General features: G+C 36.2%; 1 protein-coding gene across 1 annotated transcript in view; it reads right to left on the reverse strand.

The window, feature by feature from the left end:
* SH3D19 (SH3 domain containing 19) overlaps window positions 1-16,433 on the reverse strand; it is a 161,582-nt gene that overhangs the window by 77,414 nt on the left and 67,735 nt on the right. Inside the window, exon 2 of the mRNA XM_045552110.1 lies at window positions 9,977-10,016. Within this exon, the coding sequence (XP_045408066.1) occupies window positions 9,977-10,016 (40 nt within the window). The remainder of the gene's footprint in view (window positions 1-9,976; window positions 10,017-16,433) is intronic.

Raw genomic sequence — 16,433 nt, forward strand, 5'->3', positions numbered from 1 at the left:
TACTGATTCTCAATCCTCCAGTCCAAAAGGAGGGAGAATCACACGTTTCTTTAGGATGCCTGCCTTATTTTGCTGCACTTATAAGTGTTGCACAAGGGCAGGCCTGCTCCCTCTCTCTGGAGAGCTAGCCTACAACTGAAACAAGATCAGAAGTGGCAAAAACTTGTTACTAGGGCAGAAATGAATGCTCTCATTTATTATGTAGAAGAGCCTCTAATCAACAAGGATACTCCTAACCCTGAAATTGAATTCTTGGGACCAGGCCTGATTTCTGGTTTGGAAAGGGTTTTACCTATAAGGACAAGACTGAATTCTGATCAACAGCAGTATAATGAGATGGGAGGTGACTGGGCTACTGAATGACTGTTTAGCAATTCTATCCAGACTGATTCTTTCAGGAATCTGTTAGTACGCTTTTGTGGTTTATAGTCCTTATCAATAGTTTTGAAGAATGTGATGTATGCCGTGCCAATAAGGGAAAATATTTGAATAAAAATTTAAAGTCCAATTGTATAAGGATATTTCTTAGTTGGAATAAAACCATAACCTATGGACAGATTGAGAGCCACAAAGATGTATACAAAGTTCACTCAAATACAAGCTCTTTAATACAGAGTTTGTAGAATTGTGAAAATAACTACTTCTAAATTATACTGCAGAAAGGTAAAAAAACGAATATAAACTATAGCCCAAGGGAAAGAGAAGAAAGAATTAGGATGAAATAATTTAAGGGCCTGGAGTTCCATGTGCTCCCTGGACTGCTAAGAAATGGGTGGCCACATATGCCCATCTTGAGAAAATGTAATAAATACAGGACCAGCTGCTGTTCCAAAGTTAACTGCCTGGTGATAGTTTAATTTGAAACAACTTCAGAAAATCCCCACACTAAGTACTATGGCAGTGGTAGGCCAGCTGATAAAACTTTTCAATTACCCAACCGATAGACCATATAAATGCTTCATTTTCATTCCCATCACACTAGGGGGAAATGCTCAAGTCACATTTCTTAAAACTGCAATAAAACAACAAAATATATATCTATTCTCTGTAGGATGACATAAAATTTTAAGCTGTTCACATCTCCCATTGCAAAAGGATCCCCCCTCCACCCCCTAACCTGTATATACTTTAATTTTTCACCTTGTTTATGGCATTACAGATGCTCCAGCAAAAGTAATGTTTCTCTTATAGCTTAGAAGACATAATGCCGGAAAGTAATTACATATAGCTATAGTTTATAGAGGTAAAGGAATCAAAACATATGGTCAGGGAGATGCTACAGAATTACAGTAGTTAAACTGAGCCCAGCAGAACATGATATTTTATTAGATATATTTAGAAAGGAGAAAAGCAAAAACAAGTTAAATCTTTTTAATCTAATCTAATCTATTTAAACCACAATGTGATGATGGTAAAGTGTCAAAATAAAATCCTCAACATCTTTATAAGACTAACAACAGGATATCAATGCAGAAAACCAAGACCTTTTAAAATTCTTAATCATAAAGTGATTGCTATAAATTTTAAAATCATCAACTATTAATTCTGAGTATACTGAACTACATGCTACAAATATTCTGTATGTTGAGTCTCCTTCTGTGTTAGGTGACATTTCAAGCCACAGCGTGGGGAAGGGAGTTGTAATGGGCCTTACTGAACCTGGAGCAGAACCCAATGACCATGAAGCTGTCTGACATTTGGAAGAAAATAGAAATGCAGGGAATATAAAATTTTAAAACTTAAGTAATTGTGAATGAGGACAGAAACAGGAAAAAATTTATCTTGGAAGAAACAAAAGAGTTTTCCTACACATCTATACATAAAGATTTGAACATAAAGATGTTTACTGCAGCAGCATTTCTAACTGTAATGAATTGGAAACAACCTAAATGCTATCAATAAAAGACTGATTAAATAAATTATAATAAGGCTACATTGTAAAATTTTATGTAGTGGTTAATAGAATAATGAAGTGGAAACCGACATGGTAATACTTTCTAAATATGTTAAGTGAAAAAGGCAACTTGGCCAAAATATATGTATACACATATTACATATACACACATATCCATTTATTCTAAAGATTACTTGAATATATATCACATATATACATAGGAAGAAGACTAGGATAGAATTGAATGTACCATCAGACTCTTAAAAAGTTACATATGGGATAAAGGCAGATACCATATATTTCTGTACTATTAAAAAATGTTTTCATGTGTTACTTGTATAACTCTTAAGTGGCAAAAAGAGATCAAAATTCACAGAGCAACAGAGAGTCCTTCAGAGTAGAGGGAAATACAGAAACAGGACTATGAGTAGAGGTGAAATATGAACAGTCTTTGTTCTTGACTATTTCTTCCTTTTTATTTTTCTCTTTCAGAAATAAAGAAAATTTCACTCAATTTTATGGTCATGTCTTATAAAAACATCTTTATCAGTGTTATAGGATTTAAGGTCTTCTTAAGAGCCTTTTTTTAAATTATGAAAATTTCCAGGGTTTTAAAAAAAAGTATAGATAATTTTGCAAAGCCTATTACATAGCTTAAGAAATAAAGCAGTATAAATGCACTGGAAGCTCCCTGTGGACCCTTTCCTGATCCATTCCTTTGGTAATCAATATCCTAATTTCACTATTTATCACTTCCATGCATCTATCTATGCTTTTAGTACATATATATAGTGATAAAAAATAAACAAGTCATGCATTGTTTGTGTTTTGCCACATGGTCCCTGTTGTAACAACTCTGCTGTTGTAATGTGAAAGCAGCCCGAGACCATGTGCAAACAAATGAACATGGCTGAGTTCCTATAAAACTTTATGAAAAGATGTGGCAGACCAGATTTGACCCATTTGCTGAACTCTGCTTTATATAAATGGTATCATACTACACCTATACTTCTACAACTTGCCTTCTGCCATCCAAAATTATGCTTCTGAGATTTGTCTATGTTGTCACACATAGCTATAGCTCCCTTAATTCAAACAGTGCTACTTAGAACTGACAAAGATTCGTTGCTTGGCCAAACTTTAGTCAGGCTTCTGAAACTTCTCCTAGGTCTATCTTTGTACTTTCTCATAAAATACAGGTTTAGGAAAGAACCCTACTGAGTAAGTTTATTAAGAACTCCCCATCTTCAATATCTGATCACACTCGATGTCTGATCAAGTTCTTCATCCTTCCCCATCCTGCAGGTGATGTCTGATCACCCTAGTCTGCCTTCAGCAATAATCCTGTTAGGTCGGTTTAGCCATAACTGCCCTTACCCCTGATGTTTATTTCTCTTAGTAATTTTCTATCTACTGACCCCTGCCCCTGATCCTTTACTATAAATTCCCACGTGTCCATGCTAGATTAGGAGTTGAGCCCAATCCCTCTCCCCCACTGCAAAATCCCATTGCAGTGATCCCTGCACCTGTCATGACATTCCTGGATAAAGTCTTCCTTACTGTTGTACCACATTACATACTATTATATATACTCGGAATTGGTAATCTTTGAGATTTCTGTGCCAATTCTATGAAAGTGAAATGGTATCTCATTATCATATTAGCACACATCTTAATACTAGCAAGGTGAAGAATCCTTTCATATATTAATTGGCTACTAAGGCATCATCTTCTGTGGGTTCCCTGCCATATTTTACTGATTTGTCTTATTCTTTCTGATGCATAGTTTTTTATTTATCTTGGACACTAACCTTTGTTGCCTGTATGCACTGCACAGTCATGACTTCCTTTTTCACATGCTTTTGATGTATTCATGTACATAGATTTTAAATTTTCACATAGTCAAATTTATCAATCTTTTTCTTTATGGTTTGTACTTGTTGAACTTTGTTTAAGAACTCATTACCTACCCCAAAGTCATAAAGATATTTTCTATGCTCATGTCTTTAGACTTCTACATCATAACATAAATCAAATCCCATGTAGATTAAAAATATGGATAATCAATTATTTCAGCACCATTTGTTGACATATCCACTTTCCCTCACTGATCTGTAAGGCTGCCTCTATCATATCACATGATGCAGAACTGTATATATTCATCTAGCACTATTCTGTTCCAGTGACCTATTTCTCTGCTGACAAAAACTATCATAATTACTTACAACAGTCCACCTACCCTTCTTTTTTTTTTTTTTTTTGAGACAGGGTCTCACTCTGTCACCTAGGCTGGAGGCAGTATCGTCATCATAGCTCCCTGTAGCCTTAAATTCCTGGGGGGAGGGGCTCAAGCAATCCTCCTGCCTCAGCCTCCCAAGTAGCTGGGACTACAGGCATGCACCACCATGCCCAGCTAATTTTTCTATTTTTTTGTAGAGACAGAGTCTTACTATGTTGCCTAGGCTATTCTCAAACTCCTGGCCTCAAGTGATCCACCTGCCTTGGCCTCTCCAAGTGCTAGGATTACAGGCATGAACCACCGAACCCGGCCACCTCCCCTTCTTGAACTTCAAAATTGCCTTGGTTATTTTTGGTCTTCCTCATAAATTTTAGATTCACTTTGTTGAATTTTCATTTTTAAATTTTTGTGACTTTTAATGAAATCTCATTGAATTTTATGAATGAGTATCAAACAGGATTTTAACAGGTGGTTTTAAGAAGGCTTTAGGGAGATTAAGATTCAGATGATAATTTTTGAAAAACAGATTTAAGGTTCTTTGTTTTGGTGCCTTCTTTGCTGCTGTAAAGTATTTCCTTGTAGTAGGTAAAACATTTGAGATGAAGTAGCTGGTTATTTGGACCCAGTAAGTCATTAAGATCTATTATTTAGAGCTGCTGTAGTGGTAAAATGAGCTCCTAATTTTCCATTCATGGCACTTATTGCCACAGGGCTTAACATTCTTTATTAACTTTAGCTCCTACTTCTTTTTCTTTCTTTTTTCTTTTTTTGGCTAGAGTGCAGTGGCATCATCATAGCTCACTGCAACCTCAAACTTCTGGGATCAAACCATCCTCCTTGCTCAGCCTCCCGAGTAGCTGGGACTATAGGCACATGCTACCACCAGCTAATTTTTCTATTTTTAGGAGAGATGGGTCTCCCTCTTGCTCAGGCTGATCTCAAACTCTGAGCTGAAGCGATCTTCCCACCTCAGCCTCCCAGAGTGCTAGGATTACAGGCCTGAGACACTGTGCCAGGCCCCTACTTCCCAAACTGCTATTCCATGGCACTTTTTTATAGATGTTATTAATAGCTATGCCTGGGAAAAGAAGTTATAAATTCAAATAAATTTTTAAACTCACGTGTAATATAGCTCTTACTTGGAGTTTATAATGTACTTCAGTGTAGAAGACTCTGAGTAGTATCATAGTAAAGAAATGTGTCTAATTTTGTTTAACTTACCATTTCACAAACGTTTTTGTATATAAACATTTATTTCTTGACATACTGATTAATATCCTACAGAAGATTATTCTGAGGGACATTAATTTGGGAAATGGTGTGTTCAAATTAATAAGGTTGAGAAAAGAAGAACCTAGATATTTCTGACTTCCACATTGATCGATTAGCAGCACACAAATAAAAAAAAATCCACATCAAAACAAAGTAATTTAAAAAAAACACCCAGCAAGCCTCTTAAGAATGCTTAAATAGGCCGGGCACAGTGGCTTATGCCTGTAATCCTAGCACTCTGGAGAGGCCAAGGTGGAAGGATCACTTAGAGCCCAGGAGTTTGAGGTTGCAGTGAGCTATGATCACACCATTGCACTCTAGCCTAGGCAACAGAGCTCTGTCTCAATAAATAAATAAATAAACAAATAAATAAAAATGCTTAAACAGTGTTTTTTTAGCTTAGAGTCTTAGTGTTGGACTATATACAATAAAACTTTTCCTTTAACTTGATAAGAATTATGCTTTCCTTCTAACTCCAGCACTGAAATGAAAGAACAGGCAGATGTCCCAAATTTATTCACCTCTTATATAAAAGCTATAGGATTGTTTGGCCTGTAAAAACACAAACAAGAAAAATGCATTTCTCTTATCCTTGCTGGCCTCTGAGCCCATTATTCTTATTGCTGAGTGGCCCCAGGAGAACAAAATAACATACCAAAATTAAGTGACTTTTTGTTTATATTTTCTTCTTTCTGTCTATTGATGCAGCAGGTATTAATCAGCTTGATACACTGCTAGCCTGGCAGGGTAGTCCTGGTCAGCTGAAGATGGCAGGAGAAGAATAGGTCACTGCCAATCTCAGCAGACACCCTGGACAGAAAACAATGGCCTTTCCCTGAAAAAACATTTCTCCTTTCTTACAGGGCATTACTCCTTGCTGCTGTGACAAACATATCCAGTAACAGTCATGGGCAAGCTTTTGAGAGTCAGGTTCTTTGCAGTTTGCAAGGGAAAAATATTGACATTTCCCTTTCTCTCCTCGAAATACAGTTGGTAGTCATTTATTCAACATTTATTAAATGCTTATTGTGGACCAGGCACTCTAACTAAATGCTAGGGTTACCAAGACTAGTAGCACAATCCTAGAGAATTCAACAGTATAAATTAGAAATTAAATTATAATCATGATACTTTCTGAATACCCTCAAGAATACCACAGTATTGCCTGAAATATAACTGTGAAGACTTGGAACTTGACTTTAGGGCAAATAAGACTCTCAGAGATTAGGACTGTAAATCCAAAACAATGGATACTCCATGAATCTGGAGTCTTTTCCTTGTTTTCTATTGTATCCTGAGCCAGAATACAGATTCTCAAGATATATTGATTGGCTATTAGTGAGCAAGAGGCTGTAGCCATCTAAAATAATGAATCTTCTCCATTTTTAGCTAGCTCGTTTAGCTTTTCTTTGACAGCATTCCTTCACAGAGTAGCCCATTCCATCTTTGACTCTTTGACCAGCTCTGCCAGGAAATTCTTCCTCATATTGTGCAGAAATCCACCCCCCTCAGTTTCACCCACAAATGTGCATTCCTGCCCTCCGGGACTCCCAGGAACACATAGAACAGTTTCTATTTTGAAATTTTCAACTCGACAGAAAAGTTGAAGAAACAGTAAAATTAACACCTACATACCTTTCATTTGTTCACCAATTATTAATGTTTTCCCACATTTGCTTCTTTATCACTCACATTGTGCTTTTCCCCCCTGAATTATTTGAGATTCAGTTGCAAACATAAAACAACATCATCTCTGACACTTTGGCGCCTATCTCCTAAGAATCACATTCTCCCACATAATAACGTTCCTATTCTACACCTAAAAAAAGGGTAGTGTTAATAAAATATTATCTAAAATCAAATTCATATTTAAATTTTCCTAATTGTCCCCTCAATTTTTTTTCTCTGTACTTTAATGGATGCAAATCCATTTTTTTTAATTTGGGATTTTTTAATCCTAGATTTTTTTTTTTTTTTTTTTTTTTTTTTTAGAGACAGGGTTTTGCTCTCTCACCCAGGCTAGAGTGCAGAGGTGTGATCATAGCTTACTGCAACGTAAAACTCCTGGGCTCAAGTGATCCTCCTGCCTCTGCCTCCCGAGTAGCTGGGACCACAGGCACATGCCACCACTCCTGCCTAATTTTTCTATTTTTTGTAGAGACAGGGGTCTCGCTCTTACTCAGGCTGGTCTTAAACTCCTGGGCTCAAGTGATCCTCCCACCTCAGCCTCTCAAAATACTAGGATTACAGGAGTTAGCCACAGTGCCTGACCCTATTGTCTTTTTTTTTTTAATACTCAAATTGCCCCAAATTTGGCCAGTGGAAAATCCCTTGAAGCTACCACCTATGTCTTTTTGACATAACCCCATTTGTTGAGCACTTTCTAGCTTTTTGTTACAACCAGGAGTCCAGGTTCATCTTGTACTTTCCCTTGCCCCAGTCCTGGAATCATCTATTCCTCAAGGGCCAGGGCTTCTCTTAATAGGGAACAGCATTTATGAGGAACAATTCTGTTAGTCTTTTCTATGTGCCAGCCTCCAGGTGTCTGAAGCCAGTTATCATTTCTGTCCTATACATCTCTCCAAACTTCCACGCCTAGGCTAAATTCTCCCGATTCCTCATGCCAGCCTTCCCATGATGTAGGACTTTTATCCTACAGTCTTCTTTTTCGTCTTCCCTGTCACAACTCAGCTGCTATTATATTTTCTAGACCCATCAGACCCAACCTGACTATGTATCAGAAGAACTGGGGGACTTGTTTAATATACAGATTGTGAAGAGTCACTCCAGACTTACTGAATAGAATCTCTAGGGTAGGGCATGGGATTGTTTTGTTATTTTTTAATCACTTCACCTGGTATCAATATAGCGACTACCCTGCCTATTTCAATTTTGCAAGGTCCTGTGGACCCAGAATTGGATAGAGTATGAAAAATGTGGACTAGAGCTACCACTTTTATTATACTGGATACTAAACTTCTTTCAGTGTAATCAAATCAATGCAGAATTTTTGGGGAGTAGGTGGAAGTAATGACGTAACGTTTTTTACTCATGGTGGATTTATGAAGAACTAAGTTCTCAAGACTTTGTCAAGCATACTGCTAAGTCACATGTTCCTTATCTATTTATGTTCCACCAGTGTTTCAGTGTAAGGATTTGCATCTGTTCCTATTAAAATTCATAGTGCTCAATTCAGTTCAATCTTTAGTATGCCCAGGGGTCTTAGGGATTCTGGTTTTATCATCCTAACTATTTTTTACCCTTCCAACTTTATGTCATCCATAGTTAAGCATGCTGTTAAAGTCCTCTCTCTTACATTGCCTTTTTTGGGCTATTTTTTTATTTTAAAAAAAATCAATCCTACAAACTGTTTTATGATTGTATGATTGTGGTGGTAGATATGTAATTGTATACATTTGTCGAACCTCATAGGACCATACACAAAAAAAAAGAGTGAATTTTAATGTATGTAAATTATACTTGGAAAAAAAAATCAGTCAACATTTTAAATATCCAGCTATATCTTTCTCTCAGATTAGGTCTCACTAATTTATTTTGACTGATAATTTCTTAAAAATGCCTTGCTATTCTAAGTAATAGAGTTTTCATATATTTTATATTTTTATTCACAGAGGTCAGTGAATTCTAAGGTTTGCTTCCTTGAAATAGCAACAGGGTTTTTAGTTTACCGCTACAGTCAACTCAATGAATGCATTACATTATTAGTTCCTACAACAAAAAAGTACAAAAACTTATAGAATGTGGAATAAGGCAAAATTAATATTAGAAAAATTATAACCTTTTATAAAACTGGGTTAGAAACATTGAATGTAGCCTGTCAGGCTTGCCTAGGAGAAGAAGTCAGATAATTTCCTACCTGTAAGTTTGACAAAGGTTTTTAAAAATACTCTTCAGTGTTGGTGAAGGTCTAGTGAAACATATTCTCAGTGTGAATGAAAGGCTTAAGTGATAAACCTTCCTTGCCATTTGAAATTACCTAACAAGAACTTAAAAGAATCCACTTGAATATATACATATATATATTAATATAACCTCAAAAGTCTAGAAAAAATATACCAAAATTTTAGCAGTAGCCAGCCATCTCTGGCTGATGGAAGGCAGGATAGATTTTGTTTTATTTTGCTTTTTTTTTTCATACTTTGTATTTTAAAAATATTTTATAAATTTTTAAAATATTTTCTAAATTTCTACAATGAGCTTATATTAGCTTTACGATTAGGAAAATAGCAATACACACTTAATAAAAATACTGGTTAAAGGGGAGGAAAACAAATCACAAAAGGAAGGAATGAGAATAAAATAATTTTTTAGGAAGATGTATCTGTCCCTGATAGGAATTCTCAAAATAAAACATGTCTTGTAGGTAGTCAATAATTTTATAAAGAATTTTTATTCAGAGAAGGAACAATATTTCCCTTTTGAAGCTTCTCTGAATGCCACAGAAGATTCCAATATACTGTTACTCTAAAAGGGACACTTACATTGCTTCCAAACAATATTTTTCAAATGAGAAGCTTTATACAGAATTATTAAATACTATAAACTCATACCTTGAAGAACGATGTTCTGGTTTATTTCGTTCGTTGCGATCTGTGAAGAAAGATGAGAGTTACACGTCAAAATTCTCTTTAAAAGCCCTGGAAAAGAATTTCTTAAATACTAGTTGCCAGACCATTAGATTTCACAAAGGACTGTTCACAGGGAGTTGTGTCTTCCCCTGTGTAAGGCTCTTCATCAGCCTTGAGAGGATTTGCCTGACAGAGGAAGTAGAAAGGACACAACGAAGAACAGGCAGAGAAACTTTTTATGGTTTGTTAAAATCACCTATTTGGAAAATATATGATTATATTATTATTTCATTTTAAAAGATCTTTCCTCTGTTAAACACTTTGCTAAAACCAAAACAGATTTAGCTAAGGAAAGAAAGCAAGGAAACTGAAAAGCCACAGATTACTCAGCTCAAAAATATCATTCCATGAATCATGGTTGGCAGAAACTTCTAACAGAATGGGAGGGGGAAACATGAGCAGTCAGCTACAACAACATCTGCAAATACTAAGACCAATACAGCTTCATCCTTAACTATCTATCACCCAGAACGTTTCAGAAGTTGGGTTTCAATGTTTCACCAATAATTAGATGTAATGTGCTATGTATAAAAGATTTTCAGTTGTCGTAACTGGGGAGAAGGGAGCTCTTGTGGGTAGAGATGCTAAAGGTCGTACAATGCACAGGGCAGCCCCCCCCCAATAGAATTATTTTGCCCAAAATGTCAATAGCGCTGAGTTTGAGAAACCCTGCTATAGATGGGTGAGAAATAAGAGCACAGCTGCTTGGACTTTTCAAAAGTGACTTTCCAGACTGCTTTAAATGCTATTCATCAACCTTAAGACTATCACATACAAGAGAAACAACCACAAAAATCAGAGGTTGTGTTTTTCTAGTGTTACGATTTTTTTCCAGTATATGCCTAAAAATAAAAAAAAAATGAAGTAAAAGAACTCAGTGTTATGGAAAAATTAACAACAGAAAGTAATACACAAACCACAATATTGTCCTGTGCAATGACTTTAAAAAAAATACTATGGAATATTATCAAAATACAGTTTTCAATAGTATCTTCTGAATTAATGCTACAGGATAGAATTTAATAGCAAAGCAAAGATTAGACAAGGATTCTTTATTTTTTCCTTATTTTATTGCTGGTGGAACAGCATAAAGAGGAATGAAAACATACTCTAAAACTTCTAGAAAGAAATATGGAAGAAAAGGAATAGGATTTATACAGTTAAGTGTGTGTAACAATTCTTTCTGTATGAGTTCATAATGAAAAAGAAATGTTTTTTAAAGCCAAAGACTTAGTACACATGAAGACACTGTTCTCTGAAAGACTAATAGTAGAAAGCTTCACAGTAAAGCACGTTTATTTAGATATAATGCTCTCCAAACACACAATGTTAATATATTTCTGGTTCCAATTTCTCCACACTGTGATTTAGTGTTACTGCAGCTTTTGAACTTTTCTATTTTAATTTAACTGGGTTTTCCCCCTCCCTGAAATAAAAATATCATGGTTTTCACTTGTTGAGTATTAAAATTTTTAAGTCATAGTAATAAAGGGCACATTTTTTTCCAATCATTCCTCTCCAGCTTTTAGCCAGCTAGTTTTGCTAACAAAAGTAAAGCATAATGTCTTAAAGTGAAGCTAAACACTGAACACAGATCAGCTGTCCTCAAATAACAAAGCAACAACTCTTACCTGTGGCTAAAGGTGAGCTAAAACTCTGTCCGGAACATCATTTGCTGTGGCTGCGATCCTAGTTTCGTACAGTATATTTAGGCATGTAATAGCAAATATCCCCACTAATCTTCCTAGTGGTACAATACACAAGAGGAGGGGAGAGACAAAGTCACGATGCATGTAAACAAGACTCAGCATCCAAGGGCTTCCCTCTGGGGCCCATTCTGATTGGAAGATGTGCTGTGACCAGTCTGCACAGCTGGAATGTGGCCACTCAGGAAGCAAATGGCTCGCAGCTCTTCTTCATTCTTGGTTATAACAGGAAATTCTACAGTCAGTTTTATACTTTCTGCTCTAAGAAAATACAAATGCCTTCCCGCAGTACTTCTCTACTGAACTGGTATTATAATTAAAAACCAAGAAAATAGCTTGATTTTCTGTTGGAGGACATTTTAAACATATCCCCCAAATTCAATCTTAGTGTTATTTGTGTTACATTCCTATGTAAATATGCATACACAGTGTTTATAACATGTTACTCCTAAGAACTCATATAATTGATAATTTGAAGGTAAGGGTAAATTATCCCTTACTCAGAATATTCCCCACTCCTCACCTCTTGACAATGGAAAACAAACTGAAACTCACGTTTTTGGGTTATCTTTTCCCTCAAAGTATACAAATAATTGGATCTCACATTTTGCCATAGAGCCATCTCTTAGCTTGAATACATATAAATATGTGTGTGTGTGGAGGGGGTTTGTGTATCTGGGTGTCTTATATACCTATACTTTTTATACACTTATATTTTAAACAAAGTAATTTTCATGATAGCCAAGATATTGTGCAATTGTCAAGAAATATGTTAGTAGAAATGCTAAATTTTTGGCAAAGTAATAAGTGGTTATTTTTTTGGTTCAGAAGCCAAGACTGAACAAAACAAATCACTGAGGGCAGATTAAGGAGCTTTCTTGCCAACAATAACAAAACATTTGGATAAAATCCCCTTAACAATGAGAACAGATCTATAGCAAACGTGGAAATTTTGGCTATATACAGTGTTTTAAGCATATGGATTTTATTTATTTCAAATCAAATACTCTTTAGCACATCCCCTAAATTTTTTTAGCATTTTTAATTTTTAAATAATTAGGAGAGAATATACTTGCAAAGGATTTCTGAACTTTTGCATATGTAGAAATCATATGAATAACTTACTAGCCCAAAGTCTCAGTATTTCTATGAAAAAAGAGTTATTAAAAATAAAATGCCCTAACTCTAAAAATTTATTTGCCAAAGGCTGCACATTTGCTATGGATAATGTACTAATTGCAGAGACACACTCAGCAGAGCATGATGGTTTAGGACTCTGTGGTCCCCAACCCCTGAGCTGCAGCCCATTACTGGCCCGTGGCCTGTTACGAAATGGGCTCCACATGACCACCTGAGCTCCTCACCACAACCACCCCACCACGACACCCCCCGTTCCCTCTCCCTGGAAAAACCGTCTTCTGTGAAACTGGTCCCTGGTGCCAAGAATGTTGGGGACTGCTAGGTCATTCAAAGACCAGAAGTACATTCTCAATGTGAGGGTGAGTATGGCTGAGTAACCACATAAAATCTGTTGGTTTTGTAGGTCTCTCTCTCCTCTGTCTCTCTCTCTCTCTCTTTCACACACACACACACACACACACACACACACACACACACACACACACACACACACCCCTTGTATTCCCTGTTCCACTCACTCATGCCTCTTGGTTAATAAAGCTAATTGAGGAATGGCAGAATACCCCCCAAGAGAACAAAGACATACAACAAAGCAGAGCTGGCACCAAGGCTGTTGATAGCTGAGTGTGTAAACGTGGTGGGGAGATGTGAGGGATGCGATGGAGGAACCCATGGTACATCGGGGGACTGGAGAACATTTGGGGGTTAGGAGGCTACAGTGGGTGAAGGACTCCGTGAGAACTCCAGATTATCCACATTTTCCTTTCATGATTACTTGGTTCTAAGTAATTGAGACATACCTGATTCCAATGTTTATGTATTTAGGTGTTGTACAATTTACGTAGAAATGGGTCTCTGTTCTGGCAGGGACAGCTTTTGGGGAATACTAGACAGATCTTACTAATGTGGAACCGTTCAGGGTGATTCTGATTTAATAATATGACAAACACTTTGAACTGGAGATGACAAAAATGCAAATGTCATCTTTTGCTTTGATTAAAACTAAGAATGGCCAACTCAGAACTTATTAGAATCTGTTGTAAGACATTCAGGCTTTGATGATTTAGCTTTGATCACTTAACTAGAGAGAAAATCAAACCCCATTGAGTAGGGACTTACTTTACTCAAGTCAGAAATGAAAGGTCTTAAATTGTTCTTTGAAATTAGGGGGAAGACTTAGTCTACATGAATGAATATACCCAGATATACTCACAATAGAGTAAGAAGTGGTATAAAGGGAATCTGTCTTATAACTCATATCAGAGTACCAAAATCTCTCTTTAGGAGGAGTACTATCTTTGAAGGGATTTCATAGCATACTCCCAAGCGTTAATGTCAAGTTATAGCTTCAGAATATATATAGTATACATTATTTTTAAAACATGGATCAATCCTACATAAATCCTTTGTGCTATTCAGTATTCACTAAAGGTTCCACCAGATCTAAAAAGAAATTATTTGCAGCAACAATGCCATTACGTCTTTACTTATAATAAACAGAATAAATAAAACAATGAACCTATCCATTATAAGATATAACACATTCAGTGTTCATGAATCATACTTTGTCGACTCCCTGAAAGATAGCAAAACTGATTCCACACAAGTAGAAGGTGGGTAGAATTTCATATATCAGATATCAGAATTTCAAAGGCTTTTCTAAAAACTTTAAATTATTCTTATATTTAGGCAGAGAAAATTACAAATATATATAAACATTTACCTGAAAAGAAGACAATGCTTATTCTACAAAATTACTGACACCCAGTAATACCTATCTACCTCCATTTTCTAATTCTATTTGACCACCCTTCCTCAGGTGTGTCTCCAAACTGATTTTTATTCACTTTTCAGATTCGCACAATGATAGTCTATTGCTATTTTAAATGGTAAAAATAAACATATATTTCTTGTTTTTGAACTAACACACTGTTGAACTTAAGAAAGTTCCTACCTTCTTAGTTGAAAAAGCCAAGAAATTAAAGAGAATCTCTGTGAGCTCCCACTACATGAGAGAAATGAGACATATTATAGAGAGGTCTGCATGATTGCTGCCCATGCCTGTATGGGTAAGTCAAAAAGTCTGATCTACAGCACTATCAACATCGACACCTTTCATTAATTGTAATTATAAAACTCCTAAACTCACTAAAAGGCAGCATCCCAATCACATAGGGAGGGAGAAACTGGAGATGGAAGAGGAAGCTTTTTCAATACAGGATTTATGTTTCAACAAAGAAGCAGATTGCCTCTGGAATGTTTTCTCCTTCCCTTGCCCACTGTTTTTATTCTCAATTCAAGTTGTTTTTTTTTTTTTTACACACACACACACACACACACTGTCAATTCAAGTTCTTATCAGACTATTGTGTCCTGACTGGATTTCCTGGCTCCACTCTCTTCCCTTCTGACCAAACCATATTGCTGGCCAGATAAATCCAGGCCTCAGAAAAATTACAAATCACTACATACCATAGATCTGAGGATTAAAGGAGGTAACACCATGACATCCTCAGGAACTTACCTGGACACAGTAAGCACTCCATAAATGTCAGCTGCCATCATGTTGTTAAAAGGCCAGCTATTAACTAGTTGTAGCAACTGATACTGCACTGTAGTGACTGCACAAGTTACTAAACCTCTCTCAGCCTCCGTTTTCTCATCTACAAAATAGGGAGAATACTATCTTTATACAGTGTTTGTGAGGATAAATAAATGAAAGGGTATAAAAAGCTTAGCTCAGTATTTAGAACACAAATTCTATTACTCTACTTCTTTTATCATTACTCTTATTATCTTTAATGCCTGGCTCAAGAACCACCTTCTCCATAAAGCTATCCCTGATTCCTCTTTCTCTTCAGCATCCTTGTATTAGTTTTCTATTGCTGTGGTACCAAATTACCACAAATTTAGTGGCTTAAAACAAAAATTTATTATCTTATAGTTTTAGAGGCCAGAAGTCAAAATGGGTCTCAATAAGCCCATTAAGGTATTTTCAGGGTACATTCTTTTTGTAGGCTCTAGGACAGAATCCATTTTCTTGCTTTCTTCAGCTTCTTGAGGTCACTTGGCATTCCTTGGCCTGTGGCCCCTTCCTCCAACAGTGTAGCATTTTAAAATCTCTTTCTGATTCTGGTCTCTTCTTCTGCCTCCCTACTCTACGTTAAAGGACTCTTATATTACATTGGGTCTTCCAAGATAATCCAGAATACTCTCCTTATGTCAAGTTGATTAGCAACCTTAATTCTCATTTGCCATGGAATATAACATATTCACAGGTTCCAGGGATTAAGATGTGGATAACTTTGTGGGGAGGCAGAGAGCATTATTCTGCCAAACACAACCTATCTGAACTTTCACACTATCTATACCACTCACTTAACACTTGGCACATGACATTGTGCATTGCTATATAAGGTTTTAGGCATGTGTCTGTCCCCTTTACCTACATAGTGTATCTGATGTACGCCGGGACTCTGTCTTAGACTCTGCTTCAGAGTCTTCTGTAGATGTTTGTCAATAATAGTAATATC

This window comes from Lemur catta, chromosome 5, assembly GCF_020740605.2.
Source record: "Lemur catta isolate mLemCat1 chromosome 5, mLemCat1.pri, whole genome shotgun sequence".
Classification (NCBI taxonomy): Eukaryota; Metazoa; Chordata; class Mammalia; order Primates; family Lemuridae; genus Lemur; species Lemur catta.